General features: G+C 37.5%; 1 protein-coding gene across 1 annotated transcript in view; it reads right to left on the bottom strand.

Moving 5' to 3' along the window:
- Positions 1-27,088, bottom strand: part of LOC108975523 (synapsin-like) — a 127,057-nt gene that overhangs the window by 83,793 nt on the left and 16,176 nt on the right. Inside the window, exons 3-10 of the mRNA XM_018944058.1 lie at positions 15,318-15,677; positions 12,105-12,148; positions 8,829-8,905; positions 8,192-8,538; positions 5,854-6,014; positions 5,379-5,450; positions 552-695; positions 339-443 (exon numbers count right to left, since the gene is read on the bottom strand). Of these exons, the coding sequence (XP_018799603.1) occupies positions 339-443; positions 552-695; positions 5,379-5,450; positions 5,854-6,014; positions 8,192-8,538; positions 8,829-8,905; positions 12,105-12,140 (942 nt within the window). The 5' untranslated portion in view covers positions 12,141-12,148; positions 15,318-15,677. The remainder of the gene's footprint in view (positions 1-338; positions 444-551; positions 696-5,378; positions 5,451-5,853; positions 6,015-8,191; positions 8,539-8,828; positions 8,906-12,104; positions 12,149-15,317; positions 15,678-27,088) is intronic.

Raw genomic sequence — 27,088 nt, 5'->3', positions numbered from 1 at the left:
ATTTTTAATTTTTTTTCACTAATTAGGTTCACTTTCGTAGGTTGAATACTCCTAGACAGATGAATAGAAAAGGCAACCTACATACGTACTATAATAGTACATTTTAAGTTKACATTTCCGCACGAGAAATTTCATTTTATGATTCACCTCTCCCTTACTCTTTTACCCTGTATTTCTTCACTTAATTAGAGCTTTAATTGTATGTACATAATATGTATATTATTTACTGTTATTTGTATTTATTGTAATAAAGCCACAAATAATACTTGTTTATATGTGTAAAAATATAGGAAAAACTCGAWTTTTATTGAAAATGAATTTTGGGAGAAGTGACTTACCAAATCCCTTGCATTGGGGAAGAAGGTCTGCTCGATCAGTGGAAAAGCGTCGCGACCCAAACGACGTTGCAATTGCAGCAAATGAGCAAATACCCAAGGTTTATCCTGAAAAAAGTATATTACTTTTATAAATATATATTTTGCAAGGGAAAATGTAAAATAAGTAAATATGTAAAAAAAATTTAACACCAATCTGCATCATTTGCTACCCACCTGAAATTGATAAATCGAGTGCAACGAATTAATGCTGGGCACGCCGCCATACTTGAGCCCGATAATGGTCGAGCGATAGTCATTGGAACCGTCACGTGGTGGTTGACGTATCAGCACAAAGTCCGGTCGGAATGAGCGTGCCACCTGTTGAGAGAGAGAGAGAGCGGGAGTAAGTGTTAGCGAAAAGGCTTGCCTTTAAAAAATAATAGTTGTTCTTAAAACGWAGTGAATTTTGCTTTCATGTGCGTGAGCGCCTAATGTGTCCCCGCTGAAATCCTCTGAAATCATTTATGTAACGTAAATCGTTCAATTTGTAAATAAAAATACAATTAAGCCTGCTGGCAATGCACCTGAGAGTAATTAAATGTGATATTTCTCCCAAAAGGATTACTGTGAGAGCTCAAATAAAAATAATTGTTGGTTTAGCGGGTTTTACTTAAAATTTACAGTGTTGGGAAGCTTGTGCCATGTAAACAGGAATCCATTATTTTTGCATAAAATTGTTGGTTTTATTTGACCTGGTTTGGATGATCCAATTTAGGACAAATGTGGACTGAATTGTTTGGTAAGTTGTTGCCATTAAAAGGCACTCCTCGTCTTTATTGTTAAAAAAAAAAACTGGGAAAAATCAATATTCACTAGTATTTCCTGAAGGGGATTTTTCACCTCCAAAATCGTCAGCCATATAAAAAAAACAGATAATAATCACTTGGTGACTGGTTTGGACTATAATTTGAAAGCATAAGAATATGAAGCTTCAAGTTCGCTTCGGCGATTCACTAACGATTTCATCTTATGGGTGATTTATTGCTTCAGTTGATCCATTATTTTTARCCCCATATAATGTAACTTGATAGCACTTATACACCGAGAGATGCAGACTAATAAAGAACAATCTATTGAATTCAATGGAACAGTCTATTATTTTTATCATATCATGATGTTGGAAGGTATTGAACTACGTATATCTTAAAACTATTTCCAAGGTTGGGTTTCATTCTCTCATCCATTCTTGATTGAGATTTTGTTAATTTATTGTAATGGTAAAAATTATGTTTTCTCTACTTTTAATATATTGTGCAATGCTATAGCCACATCTAATTTCCAACTGAGTTATTATGCTTAGTGTTCACAAACAATTAATTCGGTTGTGACACGAATTCAGCAAAATATTTAGTTCGGTTTTCAAAAGCTTTGAGTAAGGAAAATAAAATGTTACTCCTTTGTTCAAAAAAGCAAGACTTAATTAAGGTTCGCGCGAAAATTCATTTGTCAAAAGCACACATTGACGATGAAACCACGTCCAGGAGAACCATCAACATCAACTCGTCAATAAAATAAAGRAATTGCTGCCTGAGAATCGACGATTAACAGTCAGAGATCCTACTAGCATCGTTGGAATATCGGAAGRATCAGTGAAAACTATTTTGAAAGATCAGTTAGGCTTCAGAAAAGTTCGGCTTCAGAAAATGATTGGCAATCATAGTTTTTTCGTAAAMCCAGCGTCGCGTTAACGTCTGACAATTAACGCTTTCCGACTATCAGGATCTCATGAAACATATTATTACTGGCGATGGGTCTTGGATCTATGCTTCGAATCCGGAAACAGACGATCAGTCCGTCAAATATCGTGGCAAAGGTGAGCCGAAGCCGAAAAAACTTCGTCAAAGCAGATCAAAAATTAAGGTTATATTGAAAGTTTTCTTCGGTTATCGATGTGTGGTGCACTCCGAATTCCGTCCGACCGACCAAGTTGTCAAATGGTATTTCTTACTTGGGAGTTATGATTCATTTGCGTGAAGCTATTCGTAAGAAGAGGACGGAATTATGGGACGATAACTCTTAGATTTTGCGCCTTAGATTTTGCACCTTAGCTAATTTAGGAGCGGTTGAAGAAAGGTGTAAGATATTTATTTGTTTTTGTATAATAACCCTAAATTTGGTTACCCCTTTTCTCCTTTTTTGACTGTTGTGATACTCTCACACGCCATTAAAAAAAATAGTAACTTCTGATTTGATTCAAAGGATCAAATGCTCAATCTCGAGCACTAAATTCGTCGTTTTTGTAGAAAAAAGTCTTGAAATCGGCTAATTTTTCCATATTCGGAATTAATTTCAATAATTTTTCTTTTAGATAGATGCTAGTCTTATAACATCGAATATTTATACTTACAATGTATTCCTTTTCTTAATTGGTTTGAATTAATTTTTTCGATAATAATATCATATATCAATAATAAATTCAAAAATATCTCACATATAATTTTTTTTTAGGACTGACGAGTTTAATTTCCACATTACAAGTCCTTTTAAAATTTTTCGAAACTGTTAATCGTCCTAAACCTATTTGCTATTATACTTACCCTTCAATAGCTCGTTTGTCTAGATATTTTCCGAAGAAAAATATTAAAGGGGCACAACTTTACTCAAAAATTTTTTTCATTATAAGCTTAAACAGTTGTTGTAGCGGACAAATTTACTTAGTTCCTTTAAACATACTAAAGATGAAATATTTACTTGGAATGCTCTCTTTTTGATTACATAAGCACTAAAACAAAGAAATTCTACAAAGCAATGTGCACGCATTTTGTCATCAAATAAGTGTGAAGTACCAATTAGTGCGCAAAGAGTCCACAAACAGATTTTGTATGCGTTTGCTTATCATAATAAGCACGCATGTTTATCAACAAATGATTTTATGTCGCAGAACACTTGTTTCCGAGCAGCTCGCCAGGGGCCCATTATGCAAACACGCATACATTTCTGAGTAATTCTTTAATGGCGRCGGCGACCTTCACAGTCGACGTGGCAATGAGCGTGCAGAGAAGGAAAACTTGCAAGCCTAATTGCCGATAAAACTTGGTATGCGTACGRTTGCATGAGCATAAAGCTTGGGTGTTAAAAAGAAGTAATTTTTTTTATAAATAAGGTATGTAATACATGCATATGAAGGAGGATGGAAGTCCGCGTAAATAAGGAAAGTTCTCGAAGCGCTATTCACATGGTAGTAGCCAAAAACRATTTTTTTAGCTATGGCTCAAGCAACTCAGGACTTCGGGTCGTGTGCTGAGTTTGGGACCCGCCACCTAAAAAGCACTACTAATAAAGAAAGAAAAAAGAGGATCGACACACACCACCTCTTTGTCGATTCCAAAGCTGCTTTGTATCTGAATTTGATATCGCCGCAAAACTAATATACACAGCTGATACCAAATATACCAATACTAACAGCTCTGCCGGGGTCGGGAAGAACCTCTCCGAAGAATTCGATACAAAACGAGGTTTTACACAAGGCGACTCTCAATCGTGCGAATTCTTCAATCTTTGGGAGAAAATAAGAAACATGGACAATGAGAAAATCTTATGATATTATCAGGGTAACGAGTTTCTAGAGAAAGGTTCTGCAAAAGATTATTGGTCCGTTGCGCATTGGCGACGGCGTACAGCGCAGTCGATGGAACGATAAGCTGTAAGAGATACGAGTATACGACGATATTGACATAATTCAGCGAATTAAGAGACAGTGGCTAGGTCATGTCGTCTGAATGTATGAAACCACCTTAGCTCTGAGAGTATTCGCGCAATCTCCAAWTGGCGCCAAAAAGCGAAAAGGAAGAACGAGATATCGTAAACTCTTGATTTTAGTCACTTTTGGCTATTACGGTTGGGATTTGTTTGAGCTCCAAACAACCAACACTTGTTTGGTATGGGATCCAACTAGTCTATAGTGTAACGCTGACGGACGACTGAGCTACATGCTTTCATCAGAGCTTTCTGCGGTTAAAGGGATTTTAAGCAGACGTTATCCGAAATAAGAACCTGTGGTTAGGCTCTAAACTTTTAACCGGCTCCAAAGGCTAGTCAAAGARTAATATCGACACTTTCTCCTCGACAGTTCAGTTTTGGTTAATTTAATTGAGAAACATCTTGAATATCATAGCTCTGGTCAACGGAACGTGAGTTTATTTAACCTATTCAATGAGATCTCTTGATCTCTGTCGCACTAATCAACTGAGACACTTAATCTAGTAGTAAAATAGTAGCTATTCAATGAACGATTTAACTTAGTGGTTCTGATCTAGAAGCCATGGAACTCCCAACTATCTATTGGGTTTATTGGGTGGAAATTGTTTTAWTTTTATTTTTTTCTGTATATTGATTTATTCTGGAAAAATGCACAAAGCTCGAAGACAAATCTATATCTATAGAAAAAAATTTAATTTAAATTAGTTCACGGTAGATCCCATTTCATAAGCGAGCCGAGCTTTTACAGTCAACGTATTTGACTACAGTTATCCTTACTTCATTAGTTGTCTTATATTAAAATTCCGATCTATATGGTTCAAATTGTTGATATAAAAAAAAAATTTCTCATGGAGCAAAGTTGTTAAAATTCRTACTCGCCTTAATGTAAACATATAAAATTTATAGTGACTCATGGAAAATGGAAATAAATGCGCTTGAGTGGYTTCGCTCCAACTGTGAGCTTCATAATGAAACTAAAGTCAAAGAGCAAAMAAAGTTCACAAAGGCCCAGACTAGGCTGAGTGGTCGAGCTATACGAACAAGTTAAAATGTAATGGACATACATATGTATGTATGTAGCGATATAACATATATGCCTGTGCATAACTTGAACGATGGGCCAACATTTACTCAGCTTGGTCAACAGGGAGCAATTAAAATGCGAGCGCGGAATTTCCACACACACATACACTCCTACACACCTATGTATATACGGTACTTTCATGGATGCCTGCTCATATGTTGCATGCGTGGATAAGAGGCATAACGGTTTAAATCAAAGTTTATAGTTCAGTTACTCACCCTGGTGCCGCCACGGTAGACAGCCATGGAAATAATGGGTCCAGTTTCGGCGCTGGCAGTAAGCGAAATATCCTGCAAATAAACACACACAYATACATACCAAAACGTTAAATTATATAATATGTGAGGCAGTAAGCTGYGGTAACGGCGGTTGGAATGTCGTTGCAAGTGGCAAACGCGTGGAGAATTGAGGTGTGAAAGCGCAATTAGTCCGGCGCACACATACTCACAACTAATCGTTAAATATTTAGCGCGCAAGGTCAAAGGTGAAAGTGCCAACAAAGCCAAATTTGTAAAACAAAAACAAAAAATTGAATTTAAGTGAGAGAATGGCTAAACAATTGCCCAACAGTGGGCGCATGTTTGCTGTAGGCCAGCTAAGCTGCAGCATGACGCACGAGCCRCACACTTTCGGTTGCARCAGACATTTTAAAAATTTCTCGGTCGCCACGCGCTTGTTGCAACTTATACTCACCCGGAACTCAGCCTGCTCTACGCGTATATCGAAATCGCCATGTAGCCGCTTGCCGCGGAAGTACTTCGACCAGTCGGTGTTTTGGTCGTCGAGTACGAGCAACGTGAAGTACTTGTCCTTGTTGAAGGTTGGCGCTCGTGTGGCACTCTGCACCGCCGCACCTATATTTACATATGCATTTTTAATGAGACTTCATTAGTAGTGATTAAGGTAGTGGTTGCTTGTTGGTTACACCGGTGTTCTTAAATTTATGCAACAAATTTTGTGCGTTTTATAGGATTACGAACTTTTAATGAGCGCAAAAGTTTTGACATTTTCATGTTGTCACAACAAAAAGTAAATGAGCGCGGATATGCGCGAAAAGTAGCTAATTTTATTAACAGTTAGGAAACTATTTAATTGGATTGAGTAAGAGTAGTTGCCAGTTAATATGAAAATATAAGAGAGCAAGCTGTTAAAGAGCTTACGACGAATTAGTTATAGATAATATGAATTTAGGAGATAAGTTTGTCAATGAATATTATTTATTAAATTTATTTTACATTTATAACCATATTTTTGAAATGTTGTGAGACTTATTAACATGTTTTTTTTTTGTTCGGACATGGTTTTTTTTTTTCAATTGTAACTTTTGACAGAATATTAAATCCAGTGCACAACCTATCAAGAGTGATTATTACTTGGTTTTCCCTAGTGGATAAAGTGCATAATCTGATATGCCTTATTGACCCGAATCGCGCAGAACAATTGGAGCTGGAGTTTAGTTTAAAAATCCGAATTATCGTCAAGCGCGTCGTTGAGTGACTGTCAGTGGATCATGCTATTGAGTCTTGATTAATTACTTTTACGTGACTCAATTAGAGGATGTCGATGTAAGCGACCTTCTGTTCCAACAAGACTTGCGTGGCATTACGTGCCATATAACCAACGAAACAATAAATTATTTTGGTGAGCGAATTACCTTGGGCCTGTGGCGTGGCCTCCAAGATAAAGCACATTATGCCTGGAAAGTCTATGGCCACGAAAGTTGCTGTAAGACCCAGAAAATCTGGGTTTCTAGTTTGGTAAGAGACTGAACACTCGGAAATCCTCGCACACATTATCTTTTATCCATTTCTCTAGCGACTTGGAGTCGTAAGTAAGAACACAATTGGGAAGTGCTGTGAACATACGCTTCGGTTGCTCCTTGATGCTAACTTCCCGAGCAATTGTAAAGGCAAGTCAGTGGATACTGTACTGCATACTATAGTGTCATGCCTTTAGTAAGCAATTAAGATTTAGGAATTCGCTGTTGAGACCTTCCTTGCTATTGAGGAAGCTTATAAAAACGTCCTGCCAGAAGCAACTTCGGGTTGATTTAAACCTCAAACACCTCATTCTCAGTCTTCTGTGCGACGAAATGTAGCAACGCTCGTGCTCAAGGAAATGTGAGTAGGGTTACCCCAAAAGGTGGAGTTCTATCACCTCTCGTTAATAAGGCTCCGCCTCCGCAAATGGGAGACATCCGTCTGCAACCGGCGGATGCGGTGAAATATTCAGAGCTCACGACATCATAGTCAAACCTAGTATATTCGACGAAGCCTTTATGTGGTGCTCTTGAAAACCGACAAGAGAGTGTTAGGAACCCGTTGGAGGAGAGGGGCAGTGAACTTTTTTAAGAATGAATCAAAGCTTGGGGGGAAGGTTTCTAAAGAGGTCTATTGCCAGAAGCTCTCTATCAACTGCAACTTCAGATTTTCTGGATATTGCAGTGTCTTCCAAGCACTATCATTAGCATCGATTGTAATTGTAATAAGACTGGTATGGGTGCCAGGACATAGCGRAATCGCAGGAAATTGCAACGCTGATGACAAGGAAAGACTCACTCATGTAATGAATGAAAATAATCTGAAAAGCTGAACTAAAGTGTTTAAGTAGCATTTCCGTAAATAATAGCAATAATAATGAATAATCAACAGATRTGGAATAAGRACAAAACARAAGAGTTCCGTTCATCCAATAAMCAGTCAGGTATGGTATATCCACCTTGAAACAAGCAACKCAGGATACCGTCAAAGGTGAACGGAAATCGTAAAAGTTAGGATGACTCAAGCATGTACTTCGAATGAAATACGAATCTCCATGTMTAAAGGTTTCCTATACACTAAAAGTTGGTGGTGGAAAAGATGAAATAAAGAAGCAGTACAGTTACGAACTGACACAAAAAAGGGACGGATTGAACTACGTCAAAATSTTTAAGGTWACAGTAATTGGCCGATTAACTSTTGCGCTCATCRATCACMTAGGACATCRATATAATATAACGTGYTATTAAAATAATTTACAAAAATKAATTTACCCAAAATGGAAGCGCCTTGATCACGCGCTGCTCCCGTCAAACTCTGCACACGTTGCAGCAAACTCTCACGCGACTTCGCTGGGCTGGTTGGAGCGCTGACGCCGCGCGGCGGTGCTGGTGCCGCTGCCTTGCCACCACCGAAACTCARCGACAACTCCGGACCGCCGGGGGCACCAGCAGCGCCACCGGCAGGCGGAACACCCGGTGCTGGCGGCGGTGGCATGACCGGTGGACCACCACTACTGATTGGCGGCTTCGTGGGCTGATCCTGAATTGGCCGCGCAGCAGGCGGCAGTTGACTGGGATCGACATCGTCGTGCTCGGAAGAGAGGTCTCCCGAGCTAAATCTGTTTTTGTTTTTTGGCAAAATATTTCGGTTTTGGAKGTGTGTGTGTGTGAGTTCGAGTGTGGTTATGTGTGTGTGAGTATTGTTKGTGGAATTGCAAGTATTTACATAGCGTTGTTTGAGTTATTTTTTTGTTTTCAAATATCGGTTTTAGCGATTTAATAAAGAAAACAGTTATAAAAACGGCATGAAAGAAGAAAATGGAGAGAACATATGAAATTTTGAATTAGTGCTAATCGCTGCTGCTGCAGACGGCCTGAGCGCGTCTGCTTGGATTTTTAAGGCTTTTACCTTCTCTTCAGGAAATTAACATTGGAAGTAAAGCTTGATTTGAACGATGAGAAATTCAGGGTGCTGGTTTTAGGCTCCTGCAGCGCATTAACGCCAAAAAGRGGAACGCATGTAAAGCAGAAAGATAAAATTTTCAATTTACTCTGGTATTCTTAGTGGTGCTGCTTCTGTTATTCTACGGCTATAGCTCGCATATATAATTTGTGATATTTTTCTTCTATTACACATTCGAACTGATTAAATTTGAAAAAAAAACAGTTAATGTTCTGAACATAAAAAGCTCTTTTGACAAAAAGTGTAAGCAAGACACGGCAAATTCGTCTACAAAAGCACAAAAAGCTGTGTTTCATTGCATTCTTTATATGAAAATAAAATAAATGATAGTCTTTTGCACAAAACACAAACATTTGGTAGACAYAGAATTCAAAATTATTAACTAATTTATCTTAGGTGCAATAAATTTACTATTTATAGTTGTGGTAACGGTTATATATTTGGTATATATCTGGTAAGCATAACTTATATGCCTACCGAGCAATTTATGTGTGGTAATCTGCGCACAAACCGAAATTAACTGTATCAAATATGCCACTGTTCTGTTATATGTATGTACTACCTAGCTATAGCTACATACTATATATGTATATTGTGTATTTTGCCTGGTTTATTAAACGGAAGCTAATGCTTACAAGTATGTACTGTTATGCTACATTGTATTACCTTAATTCAAATTAAATTTCATTATTTAATGTGCTAAATGCACCCCACTACTACATACAATGGTTGCAAGCTGACTTTGTGTGGTTTTAATATAGTTGGCTGAGATTTTATGACTCTTTTAGTTATTCACATTAAAGTTAATGAGTAAATATTAACTCCTTTGCAAAACCTCTCTTAGGTTTGCCGTCAGTTTGCTCAAAAATTATAAAATTATAAGAAGTGCAAGGACGTATTTTCATGTAGATATTAACTAGAAGAAAATTTTTCATTGACCGAAGTAAATTTGTAGACTTCATATTACCGGGTGAACATATATGTGAAGATCTGAACACTAGGTGCTCTCCCACAGAGAAATATGTATGGATGGTGCGAGGCAAGGATAGCGCATACTTTGTTACTCTATTTATTCTATTAGTTAACAGAAACCTCCAAAATTTTCTCCCAAGTTTGAACACCTAATACTAATAGGAAGGACCTCAGTTTTTAGTTTCCTATTTTTAAAAGGAATTGACAAAATTATGGATAACCTTATAAGATTGAAGGCACGGAAAATCGCACCCCAAAATACCAGTCAGCAAGCGTACAGAGCAGGCAGAGCCACTAACACTGCCCCCACCAACTCACAGCTTAACTTCTGAATTCGCTTTTGCTAATGCGTTACACGCAAGTGTTATCAAGGCACTGGAGAATGGAAATGTGACGGCTCCAGTATGAAATTGATAGAGGCTTTACTAGGATGGCTGAAACCACTGCAGGAGAGAGTAACATCTGTCAAAAACAACCGTTGTCCCTTTTATGAAACGCAGATCCCTTCCGGGCTTGAGGCCCCTAACACTCGGTGGCAGGGATTGAAGGTAACTGAAGAGACGGTAGACTACGCATGTGGATTTAGCACTGTCCAAAACTACCTAGACACTAGTGATATGCAGACGACTTGACGACTGTTGCTGGAGCTGTAAGCCAGGTATCATAAGATGACTGTGTACTATCGTACAAACCTATTGTCACTTATAGAGCGGCTGCTTGGGCATGTAAGGCAACAGAATCTTCAACTATCGAAACTGCAAGGGCTCACCTGTGTCTGCGCTTCAGGCGCCATGCGCACTTGCCCGACTCCTGCACTTGAAGTTCCYTTCTTCCAAGGCTTTACGAATTTCAGCATTATTCGCGGCAGTAAGGCGCTTTTAGTKAATTAGWGTATAGAGAGGCTGAACCACCTTGGAACCATGCGTTCCAGTGGAACCCCACACTATAAAGGAGCTGCTGCGCATGGAGGAGAGAGTGGAGAGAGAACAGCAAAAAGCAGAAATTCGCTATGGCAAGCTGATTCTGGGAGGGTACAACCTTGCAAGATTTAAGGAAATAATAAAAAAGTATCTTCTCCTTGTTGCGTACTATACAGAGCACTGCAAGCTCATGAAACACTTGTCCAACATAGACACAGTCTCTTGCATGAACTACTGATTCTGCGACATGGAACAGGAAACTCCAGAACACCTGATTCTGGACTATGGCCTTGAGTCTGGTGGGCTATCCAGAATCAGGTCAATTCATATACGTGGACAGGGTTCACATCACCTCAATCGCGCCCAGCAAGCACCTGGAGATGTGCAAGATGCTGAACCTTTGTGGCCATATGTGATATAAGGGAGGTCACAATAGGCCTATTAGAAGCCTCATAGTGTTGAAAAAATATGGTTCTTTTGTTATTTTGGAAAATGTAATCAATAAAATTTGTTAAAAGGCAAAAATAATTGCTTTCACATTAATAGTGTGACACTGCGTATGATGAACATTGAACAATGTTCACGGAATGAGAAAAAAATTTCCTAGGGGAGAAGTTCGAGCAARCAAGTGACTGCATGGCAATACTGTTGTTTTTCTGCAGACACTTTACTGATAATTATACCGCAACATTTCTACTTGGCATATGATGCTTTGCTGCACTGCTGCAGTGCTTGCGACCTGAATATCCTCTATTTTATAAGTATTAAACACTTCGCAAAAAAAAAAAAAATTATATAAAAATATGGATGAAAACTGTCTTAACACTGACACACAATTAATCAGCTTACGCAAACTTTTTTTGGAATTTCTTAAATTTGCAACTTTTATATAAATTTTCAACCTACTTATATGCCTATCTACGGATAATTGTCTAGYTAGTCTATAAATACTAAAAATCTTTCACTTCAAATGAAATCTTCACGCTGAAAGATGGTAAAAATCGTAAAAAGCGAGTTGCTTATGGCAGCTATTTTGAAGCAACGCTTTCATTTTAGCCTTCTAAAATTTCATATGCCTTMAAAATTGGATTAGTAAATTTCTTGGCAAAATTTTAATTACATAATAATTGTATTTATATATAAATAGGACAGAGTTACGAAAATGAACGTTACACATAAAATACAAAGAGAATGAGTGAGGGAAAGAGAGAAAGAGATGTACTTGAGATTGAAGTGAAAGTGAAAGTGGGGGATTTTCATGAAACKTATGGGGATGAAAATTGACGCAAACTACCTTTTCAATATACTTTTTTTTTATTGTTAATTTTACCTTTTCTGTGACGTTGTTATCGAAATTTGCTTGCATCACTGCTACTTTGCATAAAAGTAAATAAGTAAACATAAATGTGCATGCTCTCACAAAGTGCAGCAAATTAATGCGATTATAACAAAAATGAATGCTTYCAGACATAAAAATAATATTTTTACACCATAATAAATGACGCAGAGTGCTTAATGAGCGCTTGCACAGAAAAAATGCTAAAGTGAAAAGCAGAAATAAAAGCAAAACGCAAGATTTGCAGGCAACACACGTACATAAGTAATCAAAAGTTGGAGAAATCAGTGGAAAAATTATCGATATAAAACGTTATAAGTAATAATAAATAATTGCACCTTTTAACTTTGATGCGTGCGAAATCGCTGCCTTCAGAAACTATTGCTAGAACTTCATTTTACAAAGAGAACTGCGTGCCTGCAACATTTCCACAAGCCTAGTACGATACGCAATCATCACACAATTGAGCCAATGGCGCGTGTAACGATTGAGCAACAGCATCAATATTCTGCAAGAACAATCAACATTTTTGTTGCAGCCAAGAAATAGAAGAAAATGTTTTCGGTTCAGTTCAGTTTTGTCTTCTACGTTTATAGACACTAGGTCWTTGATGGCGTTAAAAAACCGCTAGGCTGACAGCAGCGCATCAATTATAGTATCAACGACAAGCCCGCCACAAGTAAGAGTATATACATACTTAGATAAAAATGTACACACATACTTAGACAGAAATCTGCCCCTCACACTTATAATGTTTTACAACATTAAGCATTCTTGTGGCTGTTGCCTGTCTTTCTTGAGCGGCAGGCGTTGGGCCTTGTTAGTCAGGCGGCAGTATGTTTGACGTGACTGAAATGCGCAAATGTCTCTCGGCATCGTAATAAATAACCGTATATATGTATGTTTATTGTTTGTATTTTTGCTGCATGAAATGGAAAATCAATTTTCTTTGAGTATACATTTAGGCGGAAAATATATTGCCGCAGCAAAAAGTGGCGACCTTTTAAAATATTTCTTCGAAATTACATTCAAAAGGAAGGAGTAACAGGAAAGTTTATCCAYTCTTTTACAAAATGGCAGGCAAGATAATGGAATATAGATTCATGAATTTTTTCCGGTATTTCGGCAATATTTCTCAAAAAAAATTGTTCTGTCGCCTGATCAGATACTTTGCAGCATCCATAGTTGTTAACACTACCCCGTTGAGTGTTATAAAGAAGARCTGTATGGTGCATACATATTCTAGCAAAATTTACTTCAAGCTTAGCTGATTTCGCCATGCGCACATGTCCGACGGTGGCACTTGAAGTCTTCCTGAAATTCACACCGCTTTACCCAGTAATCGGTCAAGTTCTCAAATACACACTGCTCCAAACGCCAGCAGAAGAGTTTGGTAGAGATAGAGTAATCTCTTCCCTACACATAATTAACCTAAGTGGTGAAATTCTTCTGAAACTTCTCCCAAGGGATAACATTACCTAAAGGGTTAACTTCACTAGGAAGTTTAAAGTTACCCTCGGTAGTAAGGCTGAATAGAATGCAGGAATGTATAGAACGACTGAATAGTCTAACGTAGCCAAGTGCACMTTATTTGGGTGCCAGGTCACAAAGTTATTGCCGTGATTGAACTGGCTGATGAGCCTGCCTGCTCCACCGACATGGTAGTACGGGAACATTTCATTGCGGATGGTCAACGTATCATAAAGGAGCTGCTCTACAAAGATAAAGAGGTGGGTAGGGAGAAGCATTGGCAAGAACTCCTAGATATGTGCCATGCCAAGTTGCTAATGGGTGGTTACCAACTTAAAAGGTTTCAWTATTTAATCAAGCTCCTAAGGAAAAAACTCAGGTTACTTTTCGCCTTCTATACTGGCCATGGCAAGTTCAAAAAGCACTTACATATATAACATAGGCCTCGCTTCATAGGCGTATTTCTGCAACTTGAGGTCTGAAACTTCAGAATACCTGCTGACTGACTGCACAGCAGTCTGTGAGCGCAGGATAAAAACCCTTGAATACATCTCTATGCCAAAGGCATAGATTATAAACTTGGGTGCTTTTGCTTGAAATTTTTTCAGAATCTTATTTGCTTAGAAGTTCATACTCGCACTAATCTGAGCAATCTGGTTCGATCCATGCTGTATTAATCTTTCTGTAACTCAGTAGAACCTTTTCCATATAATGATGGCGGACCTACGAGCTGCTTCCATACAATTTACATTAGCTGGCATAGCCTCAATTAAAAGATTTCAATAAATCTGCTTCGAAGCATTTGTGATGTCAAGTTAATGAATTTTCTTCGTACTCGACCCTAGACTAGGAACTTAACTGGATAACTAACTATTAAAAAGACACTAAATAAGGTTAGACCATCGGCCACCACGAGAGTCGAAAACATTCCTCACCCAAAAATCTGGCTGGAAGATTACCCAATCCAAATACTTAGGTTATAAAACGACGAAAAGCCGATTCATGATCGGTCTCAAGCTATTGCCTTCGGAATAATATATGTCGCTTTAGTTACAGCTCGGGTCCAGTTCTGTGTTTTCATGAAAAACAAAAGTAACAGCGTTTTAAATTGTAACTATCAGAAGTCGACGTGTGTTGGAGGTACGCATTACCACTTTTCAAGACCTGGGTTSGAACTCAGTTACGGCTAGTGACAAAAATATTTTCTAATACGGCGATAAAAGCAATCAAGACGTAAAGCCCTGTTGTTGTTGTAGCGGCAGTACTCTGCCGAGTTGACAGTCCAAGGCCGGTTATAAAATCCGGGTCAGTTACGTAGCGCCAACTGTCATGGGAACGGAAGCAAGGCCCTCGACTCTTGCTCACAGCGTTTACCCGAATATAATACTTTACTTTTCACGCATATGAACCCAAAGTTAACTATATAAATAATACAACTTATTAAATCGAAAATCAACGAAAACAAAAACAGAAACAAATAAATGAAAAAATGCACGCACAAAAACAATAAAGCCAACAAAAAATTACGAGAAAGAACTCTGCAGCTGATGGTTGACCWCGTGCAAGCGTTGATGTGCAAGTGCAAATGGTCGGTGAAASGTGAAAAGGTGATTGTGCAAGTGCGTATGAATATATGAATTTACATACACATAGAGATATATGCAGAAGATGTACAGTTGTGTGTGAGTRTATRCGTGTGCGTGTACGTGTGTGAATAAATATTGGTTTAAGGCTTACCGGTGGCGGGGCGCAGTATCGCCCACACCCAGCAGTTGCTATAGCGCTAATATTGACAGAAAACTGTGAGTTAACCGAACAGTGCTGCGCTGTTCAGTTCGAGACGCTTTGCACACGTGCGCTCAACTGTCTCGCGGTCCGCAGGTGTTCAACTCTACTCTTACCAAAGCCAAGTKCCTTAATAGGCGCGARCGCTTGTACCGTTGTTCAACGYTTCGGATACACCAGGAAGTTGGCAAATTGAGCACACAAAAGTGTTTTATTAAATACGATTTCCACACGCGGCAGTCCTTGCGGCMCTTACTTKTCTGTCSTGTTGAGTGCTGAGACGTTGAAATGCCTGCGAGTCACGCCCAAATGCTGCAAGAAATTAAATTGGAATGTTGAAGTTATTTATGCTGTCTTGAGAATAATAAACTTTAGTAAGCAAATGGTGCAAGAAATAATATTAAATTTACATATTTTGCTAATATAGTTTTGGGATTTCGTACGCAGGACAGCTGAATCTACATAATGAAAAGATCTTTTATTCAGCCACKATAGGAATACCCCGGCTTATTATTTTCTAAGACCTTCTCCACCCTTGCATCCAACTTGGCTTATACAGATTTAGCCAGAGACTGCCTAAAAGTAAGGCCCTGTCCGGGCCGTTAGATACCAAACGAGGTTTCGGGCAAGGCGACTCCGCATCGTGCGACTTCTTCAATCTTCTCCTGAAGAAAATAATTCGAGCTGCAGGTCTGAAAAGCGAAGGAACAATTTTCGACAAAAGTGTACAACTGCTGATGTACCGCCGATGACATCGATATCATTGGCCAYAACAACCGCACCGTTAGGGAAAAAGGGCAAGACGTAAAATCTCTGGTCATCAAACAAATAGTCGTCGCACTCGCAACTTTTCTTCCACATCACTGTTGACAGTCATAACATCGATGTCTTAGATAATTTCGTCTATCTTAGAACCAATGCTAACACCAACAACCATGTCTAAATCCAACGCAGAATAACCCTTGCCAARAGGTGCTAATTCGGACAGTAGGCAATTAAGAAGTAAAGTCCTCTCTCGACGAACACGTCCTGCTATATTGAGCAGAGGCATGAGCGGCGACAACACTTGATGAGTCSKAGTTACAAKTTTTCCAGAGAAAAGTTCTGCGGAAGATTTATGGTTCTTTGCGCATTAGCAACGGCGAATATCGCATTCGATGGAACGACGAACTGTATGAGTTATTCGACAACATTGACATAGTTCAGCGAATAAAAGGACAACGGCTGGCTAGGTCGTCGTTCAAATGGATGATAAGACTCCAGTCCTGAAAGTATTCGTCGCAGAAGGGGTGGGGAAGAAGAAAAAGGGCAAGATTCCCACTCCGCTGGACCGACCAGGTGGAGATGGACCTGGCTACACTTGGAATTTCCAATTATCGTGAAATTTTCAGAGAATATTTGTAAGATATTACATTTAACGAAAATGCAAAAAAAAATTTCTTTGAAAATTCTGACTACCCCTAACCCCTTCAATAAATTAATTGTTGCTTTGGCAGTATGACATCTAGAGCTGTTTGTTGTCGTCTTCATCAACTTCCTCCAATTCAGGCACGATTAAGTCATTAAACAGTGCTTTCTCGAAGACAAGTTATCCAATGAATATTTTGTATCGGCAGCCGATTTATGCTTGAAAACCGTCGGAAATTGGGTTTACTGTCTGGACTTCTGCAAGTTGAAACGACTTGAAACATGATCATGYGACAATGGACGAAACATAGTTCCATCATTTTTCTTAAAATTCCAATCGACAGTCATCCGAGTGAACTGCAYACGATAAACYCACTCCAAAGCATGAAAAAATGCAAGATTTKGTGGCAAGGTTATGGCGTCTGTATTTTGGGATGCCTCCGAATCAACCGTATTCTTCATATCTAGCTCCTCAGYGACTATTTCATTTTCTTATATCTGAAAAAAATGCTCGCTAGGAAGAAATTTTTGTCGAATGAAGAGATGATCGCCGAAACTGAAGCCTAAATTGGAGCAAAGCCCAAATGATACAATAAAAATGGTATCGTAATATTGAACCGTCACTATAATAAGTGATAAGCTGAATAAGCTGAGATTTTAAGGTCTTACAGTACGTTTGTCCAGCCCGGTGTTGGGTTCTAAAAGCTTCATTGATTTATACTCATTAGTCACCTTAGAGCCTTAGTTCAAATATACAAGTAAAAAACARTTTAGAATACACGTAAGTGCTTTAAAAAAAAACTCAAAATACTTTACACATAAAAAATATTACGCATACGCAGCAGTCAACCTAAAAAGCAGTCAATTTTCTTTAAATAAAAATAAATGTTTGTTTAGCAAAAAAGAATTTTATATTTGGTTAACTTATCTCAGAAAGCATATTATGTTATTGTTCACACTTTTCGGGTGAAATATAAACAGGCTAATTCTATTACTTTAAACGTCATACAAAATGTAACATTCGGCCCGGAACTGAAAGGTAATACGTAAATAAATAACTTTACATTCGCAACACTTATGAGCGCCATAAATTATGCGCCTACTGCAAGWTGTAGCATTTCACACATGTGTATGTGTGTGTTTGGACACACGAAATATTTGTTTCCTTTGTTGAAAATACACAATAACGTCCCTTTTGCTGTAACAGTAGCGCTGTTTTGCTTGCATGTAACACAGCTTTTATGACATAAAAGCCAAAGCACACAGTTGTGAGCATAAATATTTTCAAAATCAGTCGAAAGGATATATARAGGGCGACAACAAAAAAGCCACTCAGAAAAGACTGTCTACAATATGTACCCAATGTTGCAACATGTATATTGTCACCGCGCGCCYCATAACGAGGCTAACGCCCCACGGTCGTTATCGTTTAAAAATCTAAAAAAGTATCAGTTAAACGGTTGTCATGTTGAGGTAGTTGGCTAGTCGTTCTTTTTTAATTTTTTAGAATTTGAAAGCAAAAAAAAATAGTTATGCTTTGCCCGCGAGAGGGTTTTCAGCCATTTCTATTTCCGTACATGTCACGGAAACACAAATTCTGGTAGCTGTTTACATGATTGACGCTAACTGCTATTAATTGCTTTCGTGCGGGTAGCAAGCAGGTGAGATTATTATTGATGCASATTGCGTTGCATGATTTATATTTACATATATATTTTCATAAAGCAGTTTTTTTCAAATCCTATCATCGTATCCTGAAAAAAATCCTTCAAGAGTCTATATTTAATGAATTTTCAAACATACAAAAATTGTCAYTTAAATAATCAAAATTTCCGTTCTAAAATCAAATTCGTAAATTGCAATTAAAGCAGGCTCTCCTCCTACTACCTTTATCTAATTTAATTCTCGCCTTAAGCGTCTTGAGTTTCTCGCCACAAACTGAATATACCAAAAAAATTAATTTAAGCRCAGTCGAAGATAATTATCGCCCACGAGCAGCAGAAACCCATCGACTCACAGTTGCCTGCCTTCGAGCAAAGTAAGCCAGTAAGCCAATCAAGTACTTCGGATATGCCTTTAAGCTGATTTACCTTAAATATTMTTTACCTTCACCTTATCGCCAGCCGCCATCTGCTGGTATCTGAGGGAATTCATAAATGAAATTATGCGGAAGTGAAGCGATGCGTAATTTCCATGCCAGTAATATGTGTGCTTATATATAAATATGTATGTATATACTCGTATCAACATTCTCATAGCACCTTGCTCTGCTGGCAACCTTCGACTCGACAAATTGACTAGCTGGCTGTTCATTAGCCGTGTRTGCGCATCGAAGAAGAGATTTCTACCATTAATACCCATAATATCGCTGTCATTAAGAAAAAGTGGGGGCATAAAGGCGTATCAGTTGATTCAAAGGAATGCGGCTTTTACTTAGTAATTGCACACACGAAGTAGGCAAGGCAACACAATGTTATCAAGTTTGAACGCTACATTGTGGGACTCTACTTGTTGTACAGTGTGTATAAAGTAAGTAAGAATTAGGTAAATAAATTATTTCAGATAAAAAATACCAATAAGGGGGGAGCCTGATTTAGAAGCCATAAAAAATCTATTTTTTTGTTTTTGCTTAAATCTCTTTAAAAATAATCTAAGAATTATCTTCTAGTTAAACTAAAACTAAGAAATGTCAAGTTTCAACATATTTTTAAACAACATAAAGTAYAATTTTTTTGGTCAAAAACCACTTTTTTTAATTCTTAAAAATTTCTAAAATGTTACAGTTTTTCTTTGGAATTTTTTAGTTCAACTAGAAGATAAATTATTAAAAAATATGAATTTCTTCTTTGAAGCCTCCAAACCAGGCTCCCCCCTTAAGTATTTTACTAAGTGTGGGCAATAATTGCACTAAATTGTGGCCTACATTTTGGCGATATATTAATATTTTAGTCGAGTCACACACCTCAGTCACCAATAATTGAATTATGAAACTTTAAAGTGGTGTAGAAATTAAATATTTTTGTTCATASCTTAAAGCGCCACAGAGTAATAAGTTGTCGGAAACCGTATTCAACATTTTATAGAAATTGATTCAAGGCGAGAAGTTGATTCAGTGAAGCATAAGTAAAATGGATTTTTAGCTTTTAGAAAATTGTGAGAGTACCAAAAGTTTATGAATGAAAATAAAAGTTGTTTATTATACTGAAAACATTTATATAGCCACTAGTGACTAACTGCTAAAGTAGTAAATGAAGTTACCAAGATCAGCTCCACAACTCCAAGCGAAATAAGAGGCTATACATAGAATTATATTCCRTATTTAACTGAAATGAAAATACATATAATTGTACAGTGGTTAGACTAGTATTATGTCACATAATGTCACACCGCGAGTGAGTTAGAGAGCAAATTCATTATAAATCGCATAGACCAGCATAACCAAATRGGAAATATGGAATCAGAGAGAAGTTGCATATCGAAGCAGACTGCAGGCATTATAAGCAAATTTTAGGAAGAAAAATAGTTTCCGTTTCCCAAGATGCAACATTTTGTAATGTTCTAACTTTTCTTGAAAAAATAAATACCACAAGTTTAACCAAAATTGATACTKTGATACACTGTAGTGCATTGTCATTTCCAAGTTTTGCTTGTAAGCYTTCTAAAATTTTATCTACCCTCTTCCTCCGTCGACAAACATTGTTATTTGCTATTGTCGCTTTTGTCGGCAAAAAATGAAAGTGAAACTGTCGTCTAGCACTTTTGTGAAAGCCTCAAGCTAAGTCGACGCAACCGTAGACACATGTACGTATAACGTAATACCTGTATATATTCACATGCCTCAACAGCTCTTCGAGTTTACACCTGCTTTTGTGCTTTGAATTTTTTTCTTTTCATTTTCAACCTTTTYCTTAGCCAATTTCGTATGAATGTGTTTATTAGCGTTATCGCTCGTCTTATCGTTTGCTGCTCAAGCTTTGATATAGYCTAACTCATTTAAGGACCGCTTAAGTAAGCTCCGTTTCACCAATTCGATGCMATTTCCTGAGACTGTTTATCTTGCTTAGCATTGCTTATGTACAATTCTTTTTAAATATTGCTTTAAATTCTATAATTTTGTTGTCTCATCAATTTGCTGGAGAATACAGCATTTTAGCATAAATGTTGCTTGGTATAACCAGTGAATTTGATTCTTGCTATGTAAAGTCACGCTTGTTACAATTTATTGTACCAGTTTTCGAATCAAGGAATAATTTCGTTTCCATTTTTATTTGCGTTTTGTTTTGGCTTAGCGTCTTAGGGGGTTTTTGCAGAATTTTCTTATAAGAAAATTGTARAATATTCATAGCTTTCCWTCAATTTTTTTCAGTTCTTCAATTTGCTACCTTGTTTTCGAAGATACAAATATAGTTTTTAGACACACACCACATCCATCCACGAAAAGGAACTGCCTCTATGTCGCTACATTTGAACTTGGTATCCCCGCAAAGCTAATACGGCTGYATAAGTCGAACAAAAAATCCGCCTGTTGACATAGTTCAGCGAATTAAATACACTGGCTAGGTGATGTCGTTCGAATGCTTGAAATCACTCCAGTTCTGAGAATATTCGACGTAAACCACAAGGATCTCGCAGTCGCAGAGGCTGCTCGTTGACCAACGGCTGCTAAACGCAAGATGATAACAGAGATCCAATAGTTTCCAACGATTGCGCTATGACGTTTTGTCGTTCTCCTGTTGGAGTGATACTTACCCCCCTGAGCTAGGCTATGTGGAGAAAACTTATAAGAAGATTGTCCTTCAATCTTCTCTCGTAACTACGAACCATCCATGAGAAAGTTCACTGATCACTTTCTCATGCTGATCATGGGTGGTATGTGTAGAATGGCTTTAAGTGCACCGCTTCTTAATGCGTCTAGTATTTCGAGCGCTGTACACAATAGAACATTATTGGGTTGAATAAGATTTCGTAAAGCGAGACTTCCCACCGATTCCCTATACCTTCTCTATAAGGCAACCGAGGCTTTCTTYACCCTCTCCTCAACACTTGGCCTTCCTTTAAGTTTTTCATCAAGGCATACAACTTAGGTATTTCAGCATATTATCAGGTTACGTTAGCGACTCTCCGTATAAGAGGAGAAGGAGATCCGAGTTTTTATGCCTCCTGGTATAAAGAACCATTTAAATTTTACTTGCGTTGACGGCTAAACCGCTTCTATTCGCCTAATTTGCTACCACGCTGATACCCAAATGAAACGAATATTGATATTACATAATGTCAGCCTTTGGAGCACATACCGTCTGCTTATCACATTTCACTGAATAGAACTTAATTAAATGGAAACCAAATTGACAGAGACGGATACACCAAATGGGAATTTGGAAAAAAATCAAGCTCTAAGAATCAAGTCTCTGGCAAAGCCTGTGAATGGGAATGCAATGAATACAAGAACAAAAATATACAAATAGAATTGGAGCAAAGCAATCAGATACAGCTCATTTGGCAGTTAATGTCGTTGCCAAATTCAAAGTCACTATCACACAAGCATATGGCAACACATGCACACATTTACACAGAAACAAAAATTAAAAAAAAAGTATGAAAAAACAGTATACAAAAAGCAAAACACACACACACACATAAAAGCTAATGCGACTATAGCATGTGTTGTTAGGATGTACACAGGTGCCAGTGTGGAGCACCAGAGGGCGAGGGGGAGACCATTTCAATTGAAAGGAAACGGAAACAACAACCGAATCTGTTGGCGGCGACAGAAAAACTAACAAAACAGCTACAAATAACGGAAATCAGTGCGCTGTACGGCGCTTTTAAGGTACACAGAAGGGGAAGAAAAAAAGAAAGAGATAGAAGACGCAAAAAGCATTAAGGGAAAACATTTTTGATGCCTTCTTCATTTCCGTAATGAAAGAAATAGTCGACATAATGTCTGCCAAAAACCGAATGCCTCAGTGATTTCACGTAAGTTTTCAGGCACAGCTGTGCACTGGCACGACAACAGGCGAGAATCAATGTGAGCTCACGCTACATCTGTGTACATAACGGTTGCTTACATATCCGACACACACACACACACACAGTTATGACATATATATGGATGCAAGTGTGTATGTTTGTATGTGCTCACCAATTTCAGTACTGTGATTTGGCGTTTGTTTTTCGCCAAGTGTTTGTTGGCAGCGACTCCTAGATTGGCTGTTGGCAGCAGTTGGTAAAAATGGAAAATCAATAAGCTTGGGTAACTAACAAAAGCTGTAATGTACAAATGGCTAGTAGTAGTTGCTATGTGTTGATATAAATGCTGCTTTAAGAAATTAATTATTTTTCCAAAAAGAAACCGAGTTGAAAGTTATTTTAAGACAATKAAATGTTGAAAAAATATACAATTTATCAGAAGTACAAAGGTTTTTGCGATATCCAGCTATTTCTTTTAAAAGTCTTTCACTGCAATTGATAAATTTAATACAAATTTAGATATCTGAATGAAACTTGATTATTTAAAATCCCATACAACGTACGAGCACTGAATGGCAATGTGTATTTTACGAGAGGATATCGACTACTTACCTAGAATTGAGTCGTCTGTGGTAATTTTGTGTTTACAAGTAATAACGATTATTATCGGTTTTTATGACAGTAGAAATGTCAAAATCAGGAAACTGATCTTGAGTAGTTCTAATTCAATCGTATTTTCGAGCATACGCAAAACCAATACTCGAATCAGTGGGGGTCACTCCCTGGAGGAATATATCTACTCTTTTATTTAATTTTATTRATTATCTTCCCACTTACTACTTCAATGCTTTCTAATAATAAGTCAGACATGAGGTCGTATTTTATGCTCTTATGACACCTGTATACAATTTGTGTTTCTTTTTTGTATTGCTAGGTGGAACAAATTTGTGTTGTACGATTTTGAAAATCAGTAATCTATAAATGAGCTCATAAATAGATTTTCAGTCAGTAATAATTTTCGGATTTTAGCGGAATATATGAACAATATATATTAGATATTAAAAATACACTAACATCTCAATGAAACATTTATTTAGTGATCTAAAATGAAAAAATATATATATATTATTTAGAAATTGTTTGACTATCATGACCAAGTTTCTAACTACGAGTTTAAAATACTCCAATCTTCAATTACCAGGTTGTTCMATAAGTTTGGTCGTTTGATAAGTAAAACACAATTTTATGGTTCAAATTACACTTTATTATTCAGTATAATCTCCCTGAACATTAATACACTTGCTCCAACGATTCTCCTGAAGTGTGCATCCGAAAGGTCTGCAAAATACGTTTCAACAGTCGTTATGATGTCTTCATTTGATGAAAAACGCCTGCTATGCATAATTATTATAAATATTTTGAGTTCTGGAAACAAATGGAAGGCACTTGTCTAAATACGCTTGTGACACGGTGCATTATCCTGATAAAAATTGATTTTTTTCTTCTGCAAAACGGTTCTTTTTTCACGAATTCTGTCGTTCACCTGGTCCACATCATATTCAGAACTAATAATTTTACCAGTTTGCTAGTAATCCACAAACAAAATTCCTCTCGCATCCCAAAAAACTGATGCCATAAACTGTTTGGCCGATTTCCGGACTCGAACTCTGTTCGAAGCCGAACAATCAAGTTTACACCACTCTTTATCCTCTTGCTTTGATTCAGGATCATGGTTATAGACCCAAGTCTTATACAGTCACCAAATGTTGCTGACAAAAGTCGCATTCGAATGTGTTTTGTTCCATTGTTAGCGAATGCGGCATCTATTGAGCACACAGCTTTCGAAAACCCAAAATTTTAYTTCAAATATGACTCACATTGCCTCATGAGATGTGTAGAACCTTTACTAAATCTCTCTCATTCAATMAACGATCTTCCAAAACCATATGCTGTATTTTGGCTATGATTTCTGGTGTTAATGCGCTTTTTGGATGTCCTTCACGTGGATCGTCTTCAAAGCTTGTACGACCACGTTTGAATTYAGCAACYCATCTTTCTATTGGTCCGATTCTAGTTGAGCAATCATTAYACACTTTTAACACTCGTTCATAAATTTCTTTTGGTGCTACACYTTCCAAAATAAGAACTTTATCAATGCACGATAATCAATTTTTTCCATTGTAAGAAAGTGCTGTGACACAGCGACACCAAATGGCTTGTAAGAAAAGAATGWATCGAMAAATTGAAATGATACGTCCATATGMAGAGTKTAMMAASAAAACAWAGAAATGTTAGGCTAGTAGTAGCTCTTCTCTTATCGAACGACAAAACTTATTRAACAACCTGTTATTTGGAACGTGGAAGTGAGCTTTGAGATTTGGCGTCAGCAAATGCGTCGATAGTAGTTCGGAAATCCATTCTTTTTCCTAATTCAGCCTCTAGGCACAATGTAGGTAGTCCTGAATTCCTGCCCTCTAATGAGCATGATCGTTGAAAATTTTTTAACATTGCCAAGGCCCAAAACGAACATTCATTACTTGAAACAGCAACGGATAAAGTGCACAATTTTCTCCAAGCGATGCAAAAATTTGGAAAAAGTCTTCTTAGTTTTCAAGCTCTGATGGCATTCAGTAATTTGTAGGAATTAAGACGGGTTTCAAAATTTGTCTCGTAAACGTGTCCGAGCTTCATTAAACAATTTATCAGTTACAGCAATGGGATAAATTTTTTGCAAAACTTTTTTTTTACTCATCCGTTTAAACTGCTGCAAATATTATGATTATRAAATAAGTGAAGGATRYGGTGCTTGAAAATYRYCAGGCAAGTGTTARAGAGATRGCAAGAGAGCTCGACATTTTTTGCGAGTCCGTTCGAATGATTTTGTTGGATATTTTGGGTATGAAACGGGTTCTTTCTCRACTTGTCCCAATTATGTCGATKTTTTTTCAAAAAGAGTACCGCAAACAGGTCTCCTGGCTTGATCGTGCGAACTCCGATCATACGTCCATACATGGAGAGCATTATAACTGCCGATAATACAAGAGTTTATGAGCTTGAAATGCAAACATGTCAACAATCATCGGAAGGGAGGAAAAAAACGAATAACCCCTTAATATTAACATTGYATTAACGATTAATCAGAATATTTAGTTACTATATAAATTGCATAATATTTTATATTTTCTTTCGTTCCCATGAAACGGTGAAAGCATTAATAATTTATGGTATGTAAAGGTGATTTATATTATTACCAGAAATTCCATAAACTTGTATGTATGTATATCGTACACTTTTGTATACGACCACATGCACACCTTTTCATTTTGCAAATTAATCCAAGTGAATGTGCATTTTCTTCTCCGTGTCAGGCAGTGTTGGCAGCAGCCAACAATCATCTCATGCCAGGACAGCAACCCATTTATCACACACACCCACACTCATACACCCATAGCCACCTTCATACACGTCTATTGCGAGCCTTTGCACACTTTTCTTAATGCTGCTGCAATGTGACTGAGGCAAGCAAAAGCGTTAAGGATTTCAATATGCAAAAAAGCGCGAACGCATGTGTATGACACGACATAATATATACTGCACGCGAGTGTACATACGAAAAGCAGCAGAATATATTAAAACACAATTGCCAAGTCTGCATAGATTCTCACATAGCGCTGAGCCAGCAGGTGTAACACTTGCGGATTGCACGAGAGCTAACCCATTTTCCCTGAAGCATTCACTTTTTCTTTTCAGCGGAAATTCTTCCACAAAGCGTTTCAAGCTGTGCAGCTCGGAATGTTTGCGCGTACAAATTCACATCCGCTTCCCGCACACCACACACTTTGCAGCTTCTAACGCCTTCATGCAAATAATACTTAGACGGTGGCAAAATGTAAATCAACGCCAAGCATGCCCAGAATGAGGTTGGCAAGATTAAAGCGCAAGTGAAAGGGTRTGCATGGCGTATGAGTAACATCGATGGAAGTTACTTTAGCTTGCTGTCACACTCACACCGTTGCGGAGGAAAAAGTTTTGGGAAATATTTTTACATTCTTGAATAACTGTAATATTTAAGAAAGATGTGGAAGTATTAAAATTGTAATCCCGTTCATTGAAAGTGATCAGGAAAGRTAGAGAAAAAGTTAGGTACTTTAAGGATTTTTAATAAATCTTTAAAAAATTGTAGGCTTAAAGTACAGTTTAGTAAGACATTGTTCAATCAGCATAGTTTGAAAMAAATGTTTTAAAGTTAAAAATCATGTACTGAATCTCACAAATTTTTTAATTCCAGGATTTTGGATTAAAAATTAGTTTTTAAAAATTTTTTCCAATTTTGGAATTGATAACAT

This window comes from Bactrocera latifrons, unplaced genomic scaffold (genome assembly GCF_001853355.1).
Source record: "Bactrocera latifrons isolate USDA-ARS-PBARC rearing strain unplaced genomic scaffold, ASM185335v1 scaffold_66, whole genome shotgun sequence".
Classification (NCBI taxonomy): domain Eukaryota; kingdom Metazoa; phylum Arthropoda; class Insecta; order Diptera; family Tephritidae; genus Bactrocera; species Bactrocera latifrons.
The sequence above is the reverse complement of the archived record's forward strand: the minus strand, read 5'-3'. Positions and strand labels throughout refer to the sequence as shown.